General features: G+C 39.0%; 2 protein-coding genes across 2 annotated transcripts in view; one reads left to right on the forward strand and one right to left on the reverse strand.

Annotated features, from left to right (window-relative positions):
* Positions 1-16,466, forward strand: part of LOC108798327 (brain-specific angiogenesis inhibitor 1-associated protein 2-like) — a 126,289-nt gene extending 109,823 nt beyond the window's left edge. Inside the window, exons 14-15 of the mRNA XM_018570067.1 lie at positions 319-531; positions 16,456-16,466. Coding sequence (XP_018425569.1) covers positions 319-388 — 70 coding nt within the window. The 3' untranslated portion in view covers positions 389-531; positions 16,456-16,466. The remainder of the gene's footprint in view (positions 1-318; positions 532-16,455) is intronic.
* A 3,228-nt stretch (positions 16,467-19,694) lies between these two features.
* Positions 19,695-20,575, reverse strand: part of LOC108798321 (serine/threonine-protein kinase LMTK3-like) — a 63,012-nt gene continuing 62,131 nt past the window's right edge. The window contains exon 16 of the mRNA XM_018570059.1: positions 19,695-19,748. Coding sequence (XP_018425561.1) covers positions 19,732-19,748 — 17 coding nt within the window. The 3' untranslated portion in view covers positions 19,695-19,731. The remainder of the gene's footprint in view (positions 19,749-20,575) is intronic.

Genomic DNA, 20,575 nt, shown 5'->3' on the forward strand with positions numbered 1-20,575 from the left:
TTCTCAGCAAACCCCCACCTTCCATTAAAACACTTATCAGACCTGGCAGCCCCTTGACTTTGTCATCCAACATAACAAAGCGCTGTGTCGCCTTTGTATCTGAAGCCTGACAGGGCTTTCAGAGGTTGTCCTGTAGAGCCCAGCTGTCCTTCACATTCCTAGAGAACCCCTAAAATGGCTGTACCCAGAGCGGATGCCCCGCCACCACCACCACCGGTAGATTTTTACTAGGCGCTTTAAATTATATATTTAGAAATGCATAACTGTTGTATTTTATTTTTGCCTCTTTACAACTTTTTTTCTGTTTTCTTTTAAAAGAAGCAACCCATTTGCTCATGTTAAACTGAAGAGGACGATTACCAACGATCGATCAGCTCCTGTCATTTAATGACCTTGTGGCATTCTTTAAGGGGAAAGTGACTGAAGACTAGTCTTGAAGGAAAAATATTTCTTTGTTATCTCATTTCCTCTGTGGGATATAAGACCTGATGTAATAAACTGTGAACTGGTCTCATTGTAAACCAGCAACATGTACCCAGTTCAGTTTACACCATCCTTGAGAAAATCACCTGCAATGTCTACGATGACCTAATTGTCAGATTCCCAGTAGCTCTGTGTGTGGATACATACGGTCAGCTATAGACTGCTGATGCCAGGTTCTGATTAAAGTATTTGCATATGACCTTAAAAGTATTACACAAAAGGTGACCCTCCTCCAGTCACATGGCAAAGAAGAAAGAGCAAAGAAGCCATGTGTTCTAAGATCACATTCCAGAAAACACAGTTTAAGATTTATGATCATTATAAAATGTAAATTGTAATGAAATATACAGTTTAAATTTAAATATTAGACACTAAGCTTAAGTAATGCGATAATTATACTTAGATCCAGATGCACAACTAAGAGTCATGAAGCCGTGGTGCAATATCTGAAAACCCCCTACTATCTCCAACTAAACTCTAATAATAAAAAACCTGTAAGCCTATTGCGAACTCAAACAGCAGATAACTGAATGTAAAAAGGGAAGCATAAGAAAGTGAAATGCTGCTTTATACTTAACATATATGCGCATAGACATTATGTAATGTGATCACACTCCAGGTGATCTCATTGGCCTGAAAGTAGCCATGCACCCTCATGTTATCTCCAGGAAAGATCCATATTAATACAAGATTGATATTGCTTTACATTCATACTGCTACACACTCCTTTCTACAATAATCTAACAATGTCTGTATTATCTATAGTAGAATAAGAAATGTTACCAAATAATTGTCATCCAGTTGTGATGGTTTAGTATCCTATTCAGGTGTCACCTAGGATTCCACTGCTGGAAGTGTTCAAACACTTCCAAATGAATGGAGATCTCTGGGTTAACAAGACTGAAGACGGAAGGATTATACGATTCAGCTGGACTTAATACTTTGGAATCTCAACAGTAAAGCTTGAGTCTATGGATGGGCAAAAGGAAGACTGGGCTGAGAAGTCCTAGCTCAGCTGACTCTTACTACCAACCCCACTAGGAGAAATGTAATGGAAATATGTGCACCAGCTGTATACAGGCTGAACTTCTCATTGTGTTATTCAAGTAACACTAGTTGTATGAGCATAATGCATGTGAAAAGATGTTACTGAAAAGAAAATGAAAGTTGTAAAATGATTGTAGTAGGATGTGCTATGAGGGAATATTCTAGGCTAGGGCTAGTGAGAATGTGCATTGGAAGTGATGTAACAGTTATGCCAATGGGAAAATCGATGGATAGAGAAGCTTGGATAATTATGCATTCTTGCATATTTGGAAACAGGTGCCTATCGATACATACAGAATGAGAGTCACACACCTTTTTGCCTCACTAGCTGTCATGTTAAAACTATTCTGGCAATTCGGTTTAAAAGCATATCAGTGAATATTATAATAAAGGTATATGATGGCCAGCTATTGTCCAGGCTAAAATGCAGAATTGATTTAGAAAAAAAATGAAATCATTTGATATAAGTACTCTTAGTGACGCGTACACATACACGCACACATGCATAGGTTGAACTGGACAGACCCGTGTCTTTATTCAATCTTAACAACTATGTAACTATGTAAAAGAAAAAAGAAAAAGTTGAAAATAAAAGTTTTTCTTTTTATTAAAAGGGGCTCTATTGTTGGAATTTTGCCTAGGACTTAACCCCTCTTTATCGTAAAACAGCAGTTGGACCCCCATCTTGCTTACATTTACTTGCAGGAATTAAGTTTATCCTTTTTGCATACTCCTATAGCAGCCTCACACAGGAAGATTCCAAGTTAAAATACCAGATTTGATCAGCAGGGGAAGCTCCACATAAACCCTAGAATTGCAGTTCCTGGTCACGGAGGATCTCTGCTTTGCAGCTTCTGAGGGCATTCTTTGTTGTTTTTGATACTGGATTTAATGAGGCATTTGTGAAAAGAATATGGAAAGTGTGACTAAGATGGTATATAATACATGTACATACATTCTCTGTGTGAAGGGACGATGGAGTACAGTCCTTGATAAGAGAAAGCAGCATCAAATGTAAATCTGCTGTTTGGAACACTGAACGTGATGACAACCTGTAGTTTTCAGAGAGCTACAAGTCCCAAGATGTATTGACAACTTAGTCTGCAGTTCAGCAATACCTGGACAACCCAAGTTTATTATATATATATGAAATATGAGGGGGTATCCGAGAAATGACAAGTAAAGATAGAGAATAGCCAATTACTTACAGCATAGCTCTATCATTCAGGAAAATTCCATAAACATTGAAAATGAAATAAGACCAGGTATAGATCATTTGAGATGCGGGAATCGAGTACCGTATATACTCGAGTATAAGCCGAGATTTTCAGCCCATTTTTTTGGGTGAAAAGTGCCCCCTCGGCTTATACTCGAGTCAGCGCCAGCGCGTCATCTTACTTGCCTCACCGAGCGTCGCGTCACTGCTGCTCGGTGTGCGGCGCTCCGAGTGGGGTCATCTGGCAGTCTCACAAAGTTCAAAATACAGAAAATAACTCAAAAAGGAAAATTCAGTAAAACGTCACTTTCAATAAATACTATATAAATAAATAATATTTAAACTTTTTTAAAACTATTTCAAATAGTTTTTATTAAAAGTGACGTTTTACTAAATGTTTGTTTTTTCTTTTTTTTTTTCTTTTTTGTGTTTTACATTGTGATTATTACTGTGTTCCCAAATCTGACATTTTTCTTATACCTGGCCTTAGTTCTATATGAGTGAGTACACAGTCAGTCCATTAATTATTTTAGCTACCGTAGATGGTATGAATTAGGACCATTTTTAGAAACATTGTGAATGGCGTCTATTACATTTATTTATAATTAATCTGGCTCTTGAATTATCTGCTGTGCTTAATGGGAAATGTTCATACTTGTTGTCATGGGAACCTGTAGACTGATATGTGAGCTTTCCTCGGAAGATACTTCTGAACAGGTATAATGGAACAAGATGGGTATAATTGTTGTAAAGCTGATTATTTCACTGGCCTGTCTTACGAGATCCAATTTGAAAATGAAATTTGTCATGAAAGGCATCTGGGGCTGCCATAACTGATCTCTTTGTGAAAAAAGCTGTCTGAATGTCATGTTGATCTTCTGGTTTTGGAGTCAATGATCTGAAACAAGTGTATAGCCCAGGGGTTCTTCATTGTCTGTATGCTTTTTGTAGGTCAGTGACTCAGAAATGATTGAAGCCAGAGGATCAGCATGAGTCCTAGACTGTATCTGAGAAGGCGGTCAGGAGTTGCAGTCTATATTTCTTTCATTGTTTTGTATCTGTATCATTGGTTCCTTTCTCTGGCCATACATGTTTTCCCATTAATAAAATTCTGTCTGTTACTTGATGAATTTGGCCCATGGGAGGCCCTGCCAGCACCACCCAACTTGCCGCCCAAACACTCATTGCAATTAGCTGTAGTCACTGTTCCGGTATTCTGACATCAGTGGGCGCCAGCTGTCACAACTCAATAGCTGGCAGGGGAGATTCCTCCATACATGCTGTTTGGATCAACTGAATTCTGTCTGAACATTAAAAATATTAGGCCTTATGGCCAGATTTTATCTCTGTGGGAGCAGCAGGAAGGTCTCATGTCAAGTAGTCCTCATGATTGTTGTCTGCTAAATAAAGTTTACACTGAATGGTCTGTATGACAGGAAAACAAGACTCATAATCCACTTTATAGCCAATAGATTTCCTGTAAAGTAAAGCCATTGGTCAAAGAACATTTTTTAATTGCAAAGTTCTTCAAGCGCTATCACTGTTCAATTCTATATACATTATGACCAGCACATGATTGTTGTTACTCAGAAATGACGTTGATTCATTAAGAACGTTGTCTTTGTGATCACACTCTGGTGATATTGTCTATGTATAAGTCCTTTCTATAATGTGTATATTTTAGCTGAAACATATAGGGGGTGATTTACTAACCTAAACACACACACACACCAGGTGTGTGTGATTTTCACACAGCAAAACATATTTATCAACCAAAAAGTCTCTAAAAGCATATTTCCACTAATGCCATATATGGAAAAATCATGCACATGATGCATATATAATGCTGCTTCACAGTTTAGACAAAAATGGTTAGCTCATGCATTTACATTCCTGCATTCATCAACGCAAGCAACACAACATAGAACTAATTTACCCAACATCACCTTGGAATTCATTCAGGGCTTTGCACAACACACTTGCTGGGTGTGTACACATTACAAAGGTGTTTAGATTCCACCCATAGATCATGCTGGGAGGGAACACACTGCAGAGGTGTATACACATTTGTGGTGTGTTTATAAGGTTAGTAAATCAACCCCATAATGTCAACAATTAATGCTGCAGTGCCTGTTACCTTTTTGTAACACAATGTAACATACATTGTAGTATGTTTATGGAGTTTTTCACTAATTCAGCAAATAGATATTGCTTTAATCCAGTCTGTGGTGTGATGTATTTGTTATATTCTTTGGGTCATAGCCATCCCCCATGTGGGTTGTTATAGAAAGCCTGTTGTGTCTGGAGTGCGTTCCATGTCCACGTTTAATTTACAGTGCCTCCTTATTGCTCTGTCTCTTCCTGCGGGATGTCTCCTCCCCGAGGACTGCCAGGTACTTCCGGCTCTGATGTTAGAGCCAGCAGGCCGAGGAGACGGAGACAGAGGTGAAGGCACGAGGTAGATCAATACCACCTGCATGCTGGGGCCTTGGGGTACAGTGTGGAGCAGAACAGGCATGGGGCTAATTGCACTACTTGTTAAATCATACAATAAAGACTTAATTTAAATCTTATTGTATGATTTATCAAGGAGTACAATACGGATGTATTAGTAAAAGCAGTGTTGTATTTACATTGCCTGTCCCCAGACACTTACTGCATCTATGTGTGTATTGCATTTACAATATTTGCATTCTACATACAATATATACAGTAGATGCATTTGTTAAAAATGCAGTACACCGAGCAACAAGTGTTGTTATGGAGGGACACCAAGCTCTCTATCCTACAGCCCCAAAACACCAGGGAGTCCCACATCCAAGGAAATTATTTTGGTGTGAGCCACATTCATTATTTTTAGCCCCACCGCCTTCTCCGCCCCAGTCCCACCCCCATGGGGTAAAGTGTATGGACATGGACTACCGGGGGGGTATCTGTATGAGAAAAGGTTGGGTTGGGAACCACTTCCTTAGAGGAATAAAACCTGTTTTGCTTTAGTGTTTCGCTAATAGTCTGCAAAGTGAACAAAATTAATCTAACAGATTCTTCCAACCACACTCAACAGAATCCACTCCCCCTTCCCGCCAGGCTATTGTACTCTGACAGCCAGCGCTGATCGGTTGCAGTTGCTGTTTAGCTCCTACAACAAAATTCGATTTAATATTTTTTTTGTCGAGTCAGCAGAAGCACCCAGTGTTAGATTTTCCATACATTCACAGGAATCGGCTGGAATGCTAAGAGTTTATGGCCAGCTTTAGTCACTGACCTGGAACAAACATGTCGATCAGGGAAGACGAAGTAAAAATATCTGTGAAAGTTCTCTTTCATCCAGGTCATGGTATATCTGTTAAAAATAAGGCAAAATCAAGGCAAAAAGACTTGCTGTATTTTTCTTGAAGACATGTGTTTTTGGATTGAGGAAGCTAGTCTGATGACCAGTGAAGAGTCCGTATCTCTAGACTTGTTCTGGGTTATTGACTCAGCATGACAGCCAGGCATCTAGTATTTGCAGAGGAAGTCAACAATGTGGTTTTTCAGTCAGGAAAGAGCCTACAACCTTTTAATAACTTTAGATGAACATAGACCAGACCAGCAAAATGTAAACCATTTAAATAAAATGTACTTTTAATACCTAATTTTTCTGTTTAATTTGCAATTGTATGTGCATGTGGCAACCATATCTGTTTATTACATCATCAGGTTTTACTCCCTACTGATTATCTTATCTCACTGATAAGGTCCCTCTGAGTAATTACAACAGGATCTCTGCTGTCCCTAATAATGTCAAACCCCACACTGCACACAGTAGTGAGAGACCATGCAATCTTTGCGTATTCTGTAACGGACATCATGGAGCTCAGAGCAGCAATTATTAATAATGGGAAGATTAAGGCACTCATTTTTATTAGAAAATCCAGTATAATGTTATTTGGTGATGCTGATGTGTACTTTGTTGATTTGCACGAAGTGTGAATTCTTTCCTTGTGTACATTCACCTCATTTAATAGCACAATTCCTTCTCTTTCATTTTGATCAGCCATTCAATAACCACAAACACTTAATGCAGTACTCCAGTTATCAAATAAAACATTTCCTCCGGTCCCTCCCCTGCCCCTGTTTAAAAATCACTGTTTATCCTAGTAAACAGCTCCTGCCAAATATTAAAAATTGTGGTCACACGACCCCTCTGTTCTTCTTCCTCCAACATTCTCTTCTGTAGGTGGGAAAAGAGCAACGGCATACGTCACTGAAGAAGGCACCTGCACTGGAACTACATGTACCATACATGTAGTTCCATACGGCATTCCACATTTTACAGCTCACTATGTGAGACAGCATAATAAATGCCCATTAACCGTGTTAGTCAGGCAATCATGTTACCCCTGCAGCCTGTAGAACTACATAGGAACATCAACATGACAAGCTGACTAGACAAGAAACGATTGTGCAATGCTGGATGTCATACAGTCTGAAGTATACCTAAGCCCATGTAAAGGAGACATGCTTCTGAGGATCACTACATGCAAGAAAAAAAAAACAGTCATGTATAGAAGACAGAGAACTGCACTCAAGGCACACTGTTCTACAGCAGATAGGTTTTTTGCTTGAAATTGGAGTTCCACTTTAAGCTATAAGCATTTATTGACAACTTATGGGCACTTGTTTGTGTCATAAAGATACGTTGTGCAAATACCAAAACCTCTAAAATGCCAGAGGTAGGTCTTATGCACAAGAAAATGAAGAGACGAACAATGAGAATAAAACGTGCAGTTCCTGAAAATAATCCAGAATGATCAACACACTGTGGTGTATATCAAGTAGCAGCTCTACATCATGACCGGGAAGCCAGGAATTCTAGTAATCAAAAAAAAGAAAGAGCAAATCGATTTGTGCAACACAATTAACACATTTATTAGAGCAAAAATAAATGAAAATAAGGCACTTTGCAGCTGCCACATTGGCCTCCTATGCTTGTAGTTGATTCATACACTGTGGCCAATGGTGGGGTTGACATCCCAGGTGATGAACGGATGCTGGGATCAGCATGAACCGGGACCTGCACAAGCAGATTACATTGTCAGCGTCCATGTTGTTGATAGGGTTGTAGAGTATCTCCTCCCAGGTAGTTGCTACGGGAACACATTTTGGGGGGTTTCCCTTTGTCACACTGCTAGGTTTATGAAAACATCTAAGCTTGACAGAGAGGAAACCCCCCTTTGTCAAGGCTTCGCTATAGCAAGGACCTGCAAGGGGCAGGAATTGGTAAAATATTTCTTCCTTCTATGTTACTAAAATTACTTTCTTTCCTGGCCATGGTGTGGAGCTGCAAGATCAGTTTTCTACTTGTTATATACCTTAGAGTCACCTAACTTGATGAGTGATGTCACTCCACCCTTGGATCACAGCCAATGCTGGCTGCAGAAGAGCAAGGAGCTGTGAGGGAATGTAGGTAAGGTGAGTAAATGTGTGTGTGCATGTGGGGGGCAGTGTGGCCACTTAAAACAATTTAGAAGGAGGTCAAAAGCACCTCTGAAGGAACTTAGAAACACCTCAAAATGTTCTTAAATGCAAGGTGGATGCACCTGAAAACATGCTGCATGTGTATATCTGCATACACTCCAAAGGTGACATTTGGCTTGCAAGCTTAGTATATCTGTAAAAAATAAGTCAAGGCAACTGGACTTGCTGTATTTTTCTTGAAGACATTTCACTGGTCATCCAACCAGCTTTCTCAATTCAGAATGACTTGTACAAAAAACTATCTGGGAATAAATATGATGAATGTTGCTCCAATCCACATAATCTGTTAGTCACAAATTGATTGCATTTGCATAATTGGAGTCTAGGAGGTGTTATTAACTTGCCAAGAGAGAGTTGTTAAAACAGCATTGTATGTGGCAGACAATAGATGTCTCACCCCCCTTCACACACACATCTATTCAAGCTTGGCTTCTCCATTTTTACATAAATAGCCTCTTTCACACCCTTATAACCAGTCCTCCTCCCTGTCTAGGATTCGTACTTAACTGTCTTCAAAGGATTGACCTTTTTCCTTTAGATGTAGGTATACTGCCAAATCCTGACCAGAGGGTTTGGCTCTTCTATGCTGTGCCATACGCTGGTGTAGCTGCTGTTTTGTTCCACTGACATACAATTCTGAGCACTCCTCACTGCACGGGACTGCATATACAATGTTGTGCATCTTGTGTTTTGGCGTTAGGTCTTTTGGGTGAACCAGTTGTTGCCTCAGTATATTGCTGGGTTTAAAGCAGACAGGGATGTGATGTTTTTTTAAAAACCCTTCTGAGCTTCTCAGACACCCCAGCTTACATATGGGATGACCAAATTCTTCCATTTGTCATTCTTTTCACCTTCACTGGTACTCTTGGCATTCTTTCCTCTCCTTTTTTTTGTTTTGAGAAAAGCCCAGTCTGGATACCCGCAGGTTTAAACTGCATCCGGGCCGGCCGTAGTAGAAAAACGGCCGGCCCAGAGCTCTCTAGATCTGAGCGGGCGTCTTTAGACGTCCGCTCAGACACGCCCCCTCCGAGCGGCGCGCGCGAGCGGGAAATGGCCGTTTTTTTAAAACAGGCAGCGATAAGTATGTGTGTGTTGGTTTTCGGTAGACCTCTATTTCCAGCCTCCATCCCTCTTCTACTGTTACTAAACAATCCAAGAAAGACAGTTTGTTGTTTTGCATATCTTCCCACGTAAACTTGATGTTATGATCCACTGAGTTGATGTGGTCAGTGAAAACCTGTAACTCTTGTCTGTGAATCTTAACCCAAGTGTGATCCACAAATATGAACCAATGACTGGGTGTAATTCCCTTGAAGGTGGTCAGGGCCTTGCTTTATACTTCCTCCATGTACAGGTTAGCCACAATAGGTGAAACTGGCGATCCCATGGCACAGCCATGTTTCTGCCTGTAGAACTTGTCCCTGTACTTGAAATAGGTGGTACTCAGGCAAAGGTCCAATAAGGCACATAATTGATCTGGGTTAAGTTCTGTTCTGCTGCCTAGGGTGTTGTCTAGTAGCAACCATTTTCTCACTGTTCTAATTGCCTCTGTGGTGGGTATGCAGGTGACGAGGGATGTAACATCATAGGATACCATTATTTCTTCTCTGCCCAATATTAAGTTCTTGATTTTTGTTGTGATATCCTGAGAGTTCTGTATGTGGTGTTGTGTATTTCCAACCATAGGGGCAAGGACTCTGGCTAAGTATTTTGCCACATTATAAGTCACAGAGTTTTTGCAACTGACAATTGGCCTGAGAGGGGTTGCATCCTTATGTATCTTCGGAAGTCCATATATACACGTAGGGGATTTACCAGGGTAGAGGCGATGATACATAGCCGGATCAATGGCTTTGTCCTTTTCCAGCTGTTGAAGTAGATCTATAGCTTTCTTCTTGTAACCACTGGTTGGGTCCCTTCTTATTGCTTCATATGTGTTGTTATCATTCAGAAGTACAGTCACCTTATCACCGTAGTGAGATGTATTAAGTACATATTTATTCCCAGATAATTTTTTGTACAAGTCATTCTGAGTTGAGAAAGCTGGTTGGATGACCAGTGAAACGTCTTCAAGAAAAATACAGCAAGTCCAGTTGACTTGACTTATTTTTTACAGATATACCATGACCTGGATGAATGAAAACCATCACAAACTAAGCTTAGTAGGTATAATGCATGGGAAGTCTGGATGAGCTGCTGTGGGAGGAGTTTTTTTTTTTAACCAACCGAGATGCTTTTAAGGCAATTCATTGTAGCCAGGGTTGTCAGCTGCAATTCGGATCGAAATGTGGTTGATTTTTGGTGATCACACTTATTGGATGGAGGCAGATGCACTGACCACATTTGAGATTCCACATGCCCCCTTCTTCTTTACAGTAATCCCATTCATTATAAAAAAATCAATGTTCAAATCATCTGTACAAACCTTGGAAATGATCAGTCATACAACTACAAAGAGAAACAGCCAATCAGTATAAGATCTTATTTTAATGTTTTTCCCTTTTTGGCAAACATTATTTTGGCGAACAAACACCATTTTGAATGAAAAATTCTGTTTTCAATTTGCACTTAAGAACAGCAAATGTATCCTATTTACAGACAAAATTGTCAAAATACATCACATTTTAACCATGTAAAAATAATGTGAGTTTCTGAGAGATAATACTGCGGTCTTTATGGTTTCTCATATATATATATATATATATGTATATATTTATACACTTATAACCCATTTTATACATATTGGAAGGGGCAGCGATGCCTGTAGACTCCCCTGATCATAAAGAGGAAAATCAATTTAAAACTAAGGTTTTAGTTTTAAGTGAAGTCTCTTTTCATTGTATAATATCCAACTAGGTTGCATTATAAATGAATAGGAATAATAGTGAAAAAAAATCATACTGTGCCTGTGTCCCCAAATATCACTGAGCATCTAGAAGCCAGATGAGTCGATGAGTGCTGATGCTACTTCCTAATGTTTTATTTGAACAAAATGAATAGAGTATCAGTAATAATAAAGTTTTACCTTTGAAGACTATTGCACTTCATTCTGGATTAGTGTGCCCTAAATAACTCCAGTAAATACTTGAATTCGATAATGCTAAAACATTTCTGGGAGGAATTATGAACAGCTTACTCCAGAACCTGTCTTATCTTTTGACTGATAAAGAACATCATGAATGTCTTCTAATTCGGGTGTAGTTTTTTGGGGCTGGCCTCACACCTATGTATTGTGGTAACATGCAATAAAACAGGCATGTTACTGCAAAATGTTTCACACTGAAAAATAACAGTGCTGAGCTGTCCAACCCAAGACCATATAAAACAACTATAAATGTAGCTATTTGTGTATCACTCAGCTGTAGATCCTCAAATCAACTCTGAATTGGTGCTGGCACAGCCCTTCCTTCTGGGGGGTGGCTACTTTTGTTCCCCTGATCCCTTTGTGTGTTGTAAAGTAGCCAACGCCCCAAGCTCAGTCCCATGATGGACTACAATCTCAAATCTACTTTACTCATTTGTATTGAGATTGTAGTCTATAACAGGAGCGAGCTTGGAGCGGTGGCTATTTTACAACACACACAGGGACCATGAGGAACAAAAGTAGCCCCCCTCCAGAAGGAAGGACAGTGTCAGCACCAATTCAGAGATGATTTGAAGGATCTACAGATGAGTGAAACAAATAAGATACATTTTTCTTAATAGTTAAGGTGCTTGAATGTATTTTTTAAGATTTAACTCCTGAGTTTAGTGTTAATTTAATAAAACATGTTCTCTGCTATGTAAATAATAATCAGATTCGTAGCTCAAGGTCCCCCTCTTCTGCCATAGAATTGGATTGTTATACTGCTCATTATAGTGACGAGTCAAAAGAACGGTGTAGAGAGCAGAGCCACATTCTAGATGAGGGAAGCTGGTTGATGTTCACATTTCTGGGCACCCTGTGATTTGGGTACCTGCAGTGCTTAACTGACATTGGCGCTTTAAGTTTTAAAATCATTTTTGGCTTGCATTTTAAAACGTCAATAAAGCAATACAGAATCATCCCTTTATTTAAAATACATTATTAAAAGGGGGGGTTGGTGGCATTTAAAAAATGCTTAATATGTTTCTTTATGCTTGTTTTATATTGGCTCAGTTTGACAGTTTGGCACTGGCATTTTTCAGTGTGAAGCTTTTGGCACCAAAAACATGCATATCGTGCAGCTTGCCCTGATTTTGTACAGTGTTCCTAACACACCTTAACACCTAACATTCCCTCCCCATACCCTGCCAGAACACTGAACTAAATCCTATAACAATGTGTTAGCCCCAAAACCAGCACCCAACTCTAAAATCTTGACCTATGCCTCAACAATTAACCCTTAAATAAACTGACTGCCAAAACATATCCTTAACAGTTTCAATCGCTGACCCTAACACTAACCTAATCCTTAAATAAAGCCCTAACTAAACCTTTGCTGTACATACTTACCGCATCCTTCACCAGGAGCAGCCATTCCAAACCCTCATTCCCCTGCTTATTGTTCTGTGCAGGAAGATCGCAGCACTGAGATGATCTTCATGTAATATCTGTGCCAGCGCTTTAGGAGGGTGAAGGATAGGTGAGCCTCTGAAGAAAAAAGCATGTATGGTAGTAGAGCTCGAAAGATCTACCCTGTTAGCTTGGAACTCTTGGAACAGTCCTAAACACTAGGGCATCTTTATTCATAGATGCAAATCTAAAGAGCATCAGCTTCACCAAGCATTTAAAAAGCATTTAACAAACTTCAAGTGGCTTTAATTTATGACATGGCAAAATGAAAGAACATCTCTGCATTATAAGCAGATTTCCCCATATGTTGGCTGTGGGAGTATTAAATACAGATCTTAAAGAAATGATTGCTGTAGCTTTAAACAAATGGTTAACACGAATAAGCAAGCTTTAGTACTACTTAGGCTTTTAGCAGACATCAACTTCGCTAAAAGCTTGGTGAAGCCTGATAAAAATTGTACTCCCAATAAGTTCTGTATTCAGGACTCCAAGCTCAAGCTGAAGGGAACTCTAAGGATTTCCAAAAGTTAATGGAAGCTTGATAAATGCTTTGTATATCTAACTCTCTCCATACCAGTATTTGCAATCTATTGTAAAATAAAAATACTCATGGGTTTAGGTCCCTAAATAGTTTTTCTTTTAAGTTTTGTGCAGCTACAACACCTTTAAACATATTAGGCTTTCAGTCTATCTTTGGGTGACAACAAAACATCTGCAGCAGTTTGATTTAATTCACTATAACAATTTAAAGAAGCAGTACTAGATAATAGTATTTATTTCTTTATAAATGTTGGGGGTTTATCAAATATTTGCTACTGTGCATGTCTGTAAACTGTAAGTATACATATACATGGTATACAAACCTGTGGAATTTCATGTCATTAAGATACCTAAATGTCTAAAAATACATGTGCTGTATATGAAGAAAAGAACAAAACCTCTCCTATAAAAGAAAACTCTGGGCAGGGTACCATAAAGTTTACTTCCATACCTGGGATAAAGGTCACCTCAATGTGCCCAAGGCTGCCCATACATTAGATCTCATGGGTGACTGAGTTTTACTTGTCAATGAAACACCCACTGAGAAACTTTTCTAAAATTGCTCCTGACTGCTATATATTCAATGAAATGATAATTTGTTTTTCCATCACTATTTGGTCTGAGAGATTTTACAGCATTCAGGAAAATCTCACATTCTGCTTGTAATACATGGCTCTATTTTCAACGGTCTGAGGGTGATGGACTAACTGTTCAAAGTCACAACATAAAGAGCCAAACGTCCACCAAATCCTTTTTTTTTTTATTACAATTTCAATAAACTTTATTCCATCCTGCAAATGCCTCCTCCCTGGACTCTGCCCCTCCACCTATGACACTTTTCAGCTTAGACAGGGCTTAGTCATAGCCACAGGGCATAGACAGGGCTTAGTCACTCCATTTCTAAATTAGGGTAGACAAGGTTAGAAATTCATACAAACGTTGTACACAACTTAGTTCCGCATAGCAGACGAGACCACCATTATTGAAAAGATATTTTCTATTTGATGCTATTATCACCAATCGTTCAAGGAGAATACCAATGTTTGAAATGTAACCATTTGATCGAGGTGCGCAATGGAAGTGATGTAATGAGAAAGAAAGGCATGGAGCACAAGTAAGAAAGGGAATTGTGCAGAGAGACAGCATGGCAGGTGGAGAAGGGGAGACAAGCATAGGAAGAGTTAATAGGAAAGGAAAAACAGAATAGGGAGAGAGGGGTCGCTTACCTGATTGGAGGCAGTGGGAGAGGGTGGGATTTCCAAAGGTGGGGATCCTGGGAGGAGTTGGGAAGAGTCCAGTTGCAGAAAAATTGGAGATGGAGAAGGTATTTATCGCCCACCCGCCTTGTTGTTAATTTGGTTTGTGTGTTTCTTTGTTCGCTATTTAGGTTTTCGAGTGGCTCGTCACGGCAGTCTTGGCCGTTTGGGGTCCTTGAAGGTGGTAGTGATGCCGTAAGTTATGGAGAATGGAGTTATGGAGAATGGTGGGGGACCCATCATAGGTGTGGATCTCCTTTTAAGTGGTGTCAAGTGTTGAACACCTAGTTTTTGGGCTGGAGGTGTCTACGTCAAACAGATAAATGTCTCCGATGCGGTGCTGTGCGGCTGGGGGCCAAATTACTAGTCATCTGGATGGCGTAGACACAATTGTTTATGCGGCGGTGTTTCCTTTTTTTTTACAGGTGCCTTCAAGGACCCCGAAACCAGGGCTTAAAAAAGAAATCTTTATACTGGTATATGTTTTGTTTCAGATAAGATATTGGTTTTTATTTTTGTATTGAATTTTGGTATTTAAATTAAAGAAATAAGTGGCTGCTGTGGCCCTTTTGAACTCCATACGGTCTAGCGTGTTTTATTGGGAAAAATTGCGGGGGTGGAGTTCGGTGGGGGACAGGCCACAGTGCGGAGGGGTGAATGGGGGAAAAGACGGGATCCCTCTGAAGTACCCTTGTCAAGATAATGTTTTCCTTTGCACAGGCACATTGCAATTTTTGATCGTCAACGGTCGAAACACAAAATACACTTTTAGAATTTCGTTCGTTCAAGGAAAATGTTCCAACATGCTGCTTAGAAATGAATTAATAGATGTTCGAACGAATGTTCGTTTTCCTCATGAAATTCTAACTGCATTTACACTACTTAAGTCCCATCCAGGGTGAAATTCTTTAGCAGAGGAAAAGCAGAGTCTGGTGAGGAGGCATGTTTTATATCTTTAGTACAGGTTGGAAGAAAGTCTATTGAATTTTCATATAAAAAGTATTCAGCATAGATGCGGCTCTTTATATGTTGTGACTTTGGCTTTTTGGGAAGAGGATGGATTACGTAAATGTAGCACCTAGGTAGGCAGTCAAGCCATACATCTTCCCTTTGCAGGACTACTTACAGTTACGGCTAACTAGTCATACTGCCAGCAAAAATTGTACAGTGCCATTCACATACTCATGTCAGGTTTTGAGAGATGTAGTCCATAACTACATAGACTTCCCATTTAAATTGCCTAAACATTACCATTTGGGTAGGCCAGTCCTACTCATAGATATATAAACATTTAATATTAGAGAGAGAGAGGTCATACAAATTAAACATAAATTAAACATTACTTTAAAAGAACACTTTCATGCCCCCAAACAAATGCAGAAGAAAATGCCATCTTGCTTACAATTAACCAGAAATTAATTCACCAAAATCAGGTACACATCTTCTTAAAATGAAACTAAAAAGTTAAAATTTCAAAGAAAAAGTTTCTATATAGGACATTTATTGTAAGGGACATTCTTATTTAAATTAGCCTATTTAGTACTGCTTCTTTAAAAGTAGAGGGAGCATACTACCAGTTGTTATTATTTTTCTTGGGCTATGGATATTATTAAAAAAGAATAAAAAAGAAACATGGATGATTATAAAAGAAAATAGAAACCAACATACAAACACACATTCATGAAGCCTGGATTCCCGTGATGCATCTTGAAAAACCTCATAAACCATGTAGGAGTCAACATGATGAGATGCTGGACAGTAGATCTCCATACACTGGAGAACATATTTTAGGAATTAAGTCAGCTGAGCTTGATAAGAAGCAGAGATCCCAGTAATGTTACTGTTTTTTTGTCAAAGAGTAAATCCAGTATGAAGTTAAAAAATATCCCGACCGTCATAATTATGAATTCCTTGAAAATGAGGCAAGATTGTCCTTTATGATTCAGCGGAGAAGTTTTTGCCGTACATTTACTGTTCTAGCTGTTAGAAAATGGTCAACACAATTTTTTTGTTTTTCTTCGTCTAAAAAAAAAAAAGTATCATCCTGCAGTGCAAGCCAAATGATGCCAAGAAACTGTAGACTTTTTTGTGGACTTCCAAATTTGTAATCAACGAGTGACTAAAATCCACGTTCCTTTTAGTTTAGGCCAGTGAGCTTGATGTCAGCAAGCTAAAAAGAGATCGGTCATCTTAGTCCAGCAGCCACTGGTGCACCAGTTATGAACCATATCTATCTTCATGGGACACCTTTTAGTACAAATCATTTCACAGTAAGGTTCCAATGGCACATCAGCCATTTTATGCATTTAGAGCACTGTCCCTAGTCCAGAAACAAAAGGTCGGATAGTTGCAGTTTGTTGTACCATTTTAATTCATATTAATATTTAGTTATCTACCAAAAGTCACTGTGTCATTGCTTCAACCAATAAGGCTCCCCATTGGGTTAATTTGGCACAAGGAGTAAACCAAGTCATAGCCAGCAGCAGGTTTACATTCTGAAGTTATTTTGCTGGGAAAAAACAGCTTTGCATAAAAAGGCAAAGGAAAAAAAAAGAAAACAAACATAAACTTTGAACACAAAGGCACTGATTTATGAAAATGTAGGAAAATTCAGGACAAATTGGGGCTACTGCTCTTAGCAACCATATTTCAAATAAGGAATCTGATTGCTATGGTAGCAGTTCCGTGTTTCTTCCAGTTTTCATAAATCACCCTCAGAGAGTCAAAATTTAAAACTCCATTGAGGCAACAATCACATAGAATGATATATCTTTGTCTTATATCTAGAATAACAATGCTCATCCCCTCTGTGCTATCAGGCTAAACAAACATTTTTCTTCACAGTTTTTATTTGGAGGAAATCAAAAGTGGAATTATTAGAGCAATCAGTCCCACTCCAGCATTTTTTAATACAGGCTAGAAAATGAAAACAAGAGGAGTCGGATGGTTTCCATGGGCAGATGCTTCCACTTTTGTTTTCTTCCATGTTCTAATCCATTAACCCCCTCAAACTTCTACACATAGAAATTGCTATTGCCGTTTTCGTCTTACCTGTACTATAAAAAACAGTTTATAAATACTTATTATACATACATTGCTTCAAGCACATCTTCCCCCACTGCATCTGTTCTTGGAAAATGCGTCATTCACCAACACTCAGTCGTTAAGGATTCTCAGTTAAACACCTATGTTATATTTCTACTAAATATATTTCTTCAGTCCTGGCCAGAGCTGGAAAAGTTGACGTGAAAATTAAAATTCCTTTTTTTTTCTAAATGTATTGTCAGGTATCTTTCAGTTGAAGAGTCAGTAGCCCCAACATTGATATTTAATTGTTTGGTAGATGCTGGAGAACTAAAGTCCCTAACAGTTTATTTTATCTTTTAGGGAGACCTCTGTGCTAGAGTTCTGAGCATTGTGTGCACTGCATGCATGGCATGTCCATTATCAGGGGACCCAGATTGCCTGTTAAATGTTTGATGTATTTTATTAATGGGGAATGCAGGAGAAATCGGAACACCCAAAGGTGGGTGGGAATGCCCAATACCCTAGGGTGACCACAGAAGCTGGTCACTGTTTGCATATTTTTAAGAGCAATTTTAGGGCTTATGAGGTGCTGTGCAGAAACGAAATACAACTTGCACCAATGGACACCAGATAAATATAAAATTGTGAGCACAATCATTTTAGTGCTGTAACTTGGTGAAGCTTTGGACAAAATAGGTGCTTTAAACAAACTTGTCACAAACTTGGACACTTCATAATAAGCAAGCTATGATAAAATGCATAAGCAGGGGTTTGATTAGTAGATCCAGAGAAGTAGGCAGTTGAATTTATATGAAAATCTCAACCTCCAACCGGGAGGCCAAGGACGTGGAAAGGACATAGCCAAACTCATCTTTTACAAGTTCCATATAACTTCAGCCACCTATATTGTTGGATCTTCACTGAAGATAACATCATCTAATGTATTGTTTTCATCGTATGCTTAGTTTGAATTGCCCATGGCTGTGCAAGTTTATTTTAGCGCCTTTAAGATTGAAACCTTTGCTGGTGACCAATGCACGTATTATTCACATACATAGGGAATTGGATCTTGCAGATGCTCGTTATAGCTCTGGTATTCCTGGTATTCAATTATAGGCTCTCTATAAATGAACAGAAGTATCATTCAAGCACAGCCCGAGTGAGCACAGGCTTGGGCTTTGGAAGTTGAAAATATAAGAGAAGTCCCTGTGTCCATGCCTGTGTTGTGGCTAACTGACAGCTCTATTCATTCACAGAAATGTAGGCAAACTATCACAGTTAGCACACTAACTATGGAAGACCAGAAAGGGTTGCTGGTCCTGTAAGAAGAGTTGTTGTAGGAGATTCAGCTCACTGCCTGGTACTCTGTCCACCATCACCTCAGGCAGGATGGCTATCCTAGCTATTACACATCTCTATGGTGAATGCAGGCTGTCAAGCACATGCAGTACCGACTATTGATCAGCACATTAATACACTTTGGCAGTCACAAGGACACATCTCCTTGAAGTTTTGGCTCACAGATGTGCGTTGCAACACTGATCCTTATAAGCTGCATGAGCATGGCAGTCTGTGTTCTCTACAGAGATGAATGTTACCATCTTGCATGTACAAATGTATATCAGGAAAATGGGAATAATGTTTTGTCTGTTTGACATATTTACCTGTGTATATAGTGTCTTAGTAACCAATCACAGATCATCTTTCATTAGTTTAACTTCACTTGAGTGCCATCAATCAGAGAGGCTCAAAAACACTGCAGTCAGCTTTACTGCAGAGCATATAATGTGGACATACCAATTTATAACCATCGCTGGAACTAGACATCATATAAAATGGAGTCAGTTTGGCACATTTAAATATGAAGAACATTTTCCTGTACAGAAGTCAGATCATCCAGGATATCTGATGCAAGTTCCTTTGCTGGCATAAGCACATATCTCAACTACAGAAAAGTTTGTAGCACCGTAGAATGTGATGTGTGGTGCTGAATCGTACTGAGAAAGATTATCAGAAGAGGCTCTAAAGGGAGGAAAAGGAAAAGTGTTCAGTGGCTTCAGTGACACTTGTGGCACAACAGAATCTCATCAATGGCAAAACAGTCACCTTCAGTTTTCAATAGTGCCTGCAATGACATAAATAATATCATTTTAGTAACCCACAAGGTGAATTATTTGAAACAAAACATAAAATAAATGTTGATTAAAAAAAAACTTGTGTTAACCAGTTGACATCCGCGGTGTTAAACCCCCTTCCCATCCAGGCCATTTTTCAGTATTCAGCGCTGCGGTACTTTGACTGACATTTATTCCGTCATGCAGCGCTGTACTGAAATGAATTTTATACCCTTTTTTGGGGACAGATAGAGCTTTCTTTTGGTGGTATTTATTCACCACTGGGGGTTTTATTTTTTTACTATATTAAGGAAAAATTACCGAAATTTAAAAAAAAAAACACTTTCCCCTATATTAAATGATAAAACATTTATTATTACCCAATTTTTTGGTAAAATATAAAAGATGGGGTCACGTCGGGTAAAAAGACACTAAACATGTCAAGCCTTAAAATTGCGTGCGCGCGCGAAACCTCAAAAAACGATAATACCCAAAATTGGCCCTAGGCGACGCTTTAAAAGCTGTTACCGCTCATCAGTTTAGTGTTATCAGTGATTGATGGCCCTAAAATGATTGCTCTCACTGCGACGTTCGCGGCGATATGTAACATGTGTAGCGCAATTGTAATTTTTGCGCGCTGGGGCACCGGACGCGTATTTACGTTTATAGGCGCGTAAACGTGGGGGTGGGGGAGTTAAACATTTTGGGGGGGTTTTTTCCCCTTTTTTTATATGTGGCTTTTATTTTATTTTATTTTTTATGTGTTACTTTTCTTTTTTTTTTATTTATATTTTTTTTTTTTGCACTTATTGTTATTGCTATTATATAGGGGGATAAA

This window comes from Nanorana parkeri, unplaced genomic scaffold, assembly GCF_000935625.1.
Source record: "Nanorana parkeri isolate BGI_ZX_2015 unplaced genomic scaffold, ASM93562v1 scaffold1450, whole genome shotgun sequence".
NCBI lineage: Eukaryota > Metazoa > Chordata > Amphibia > Anura > Dicroglossidae > Nanorana > Nanorana parkeri.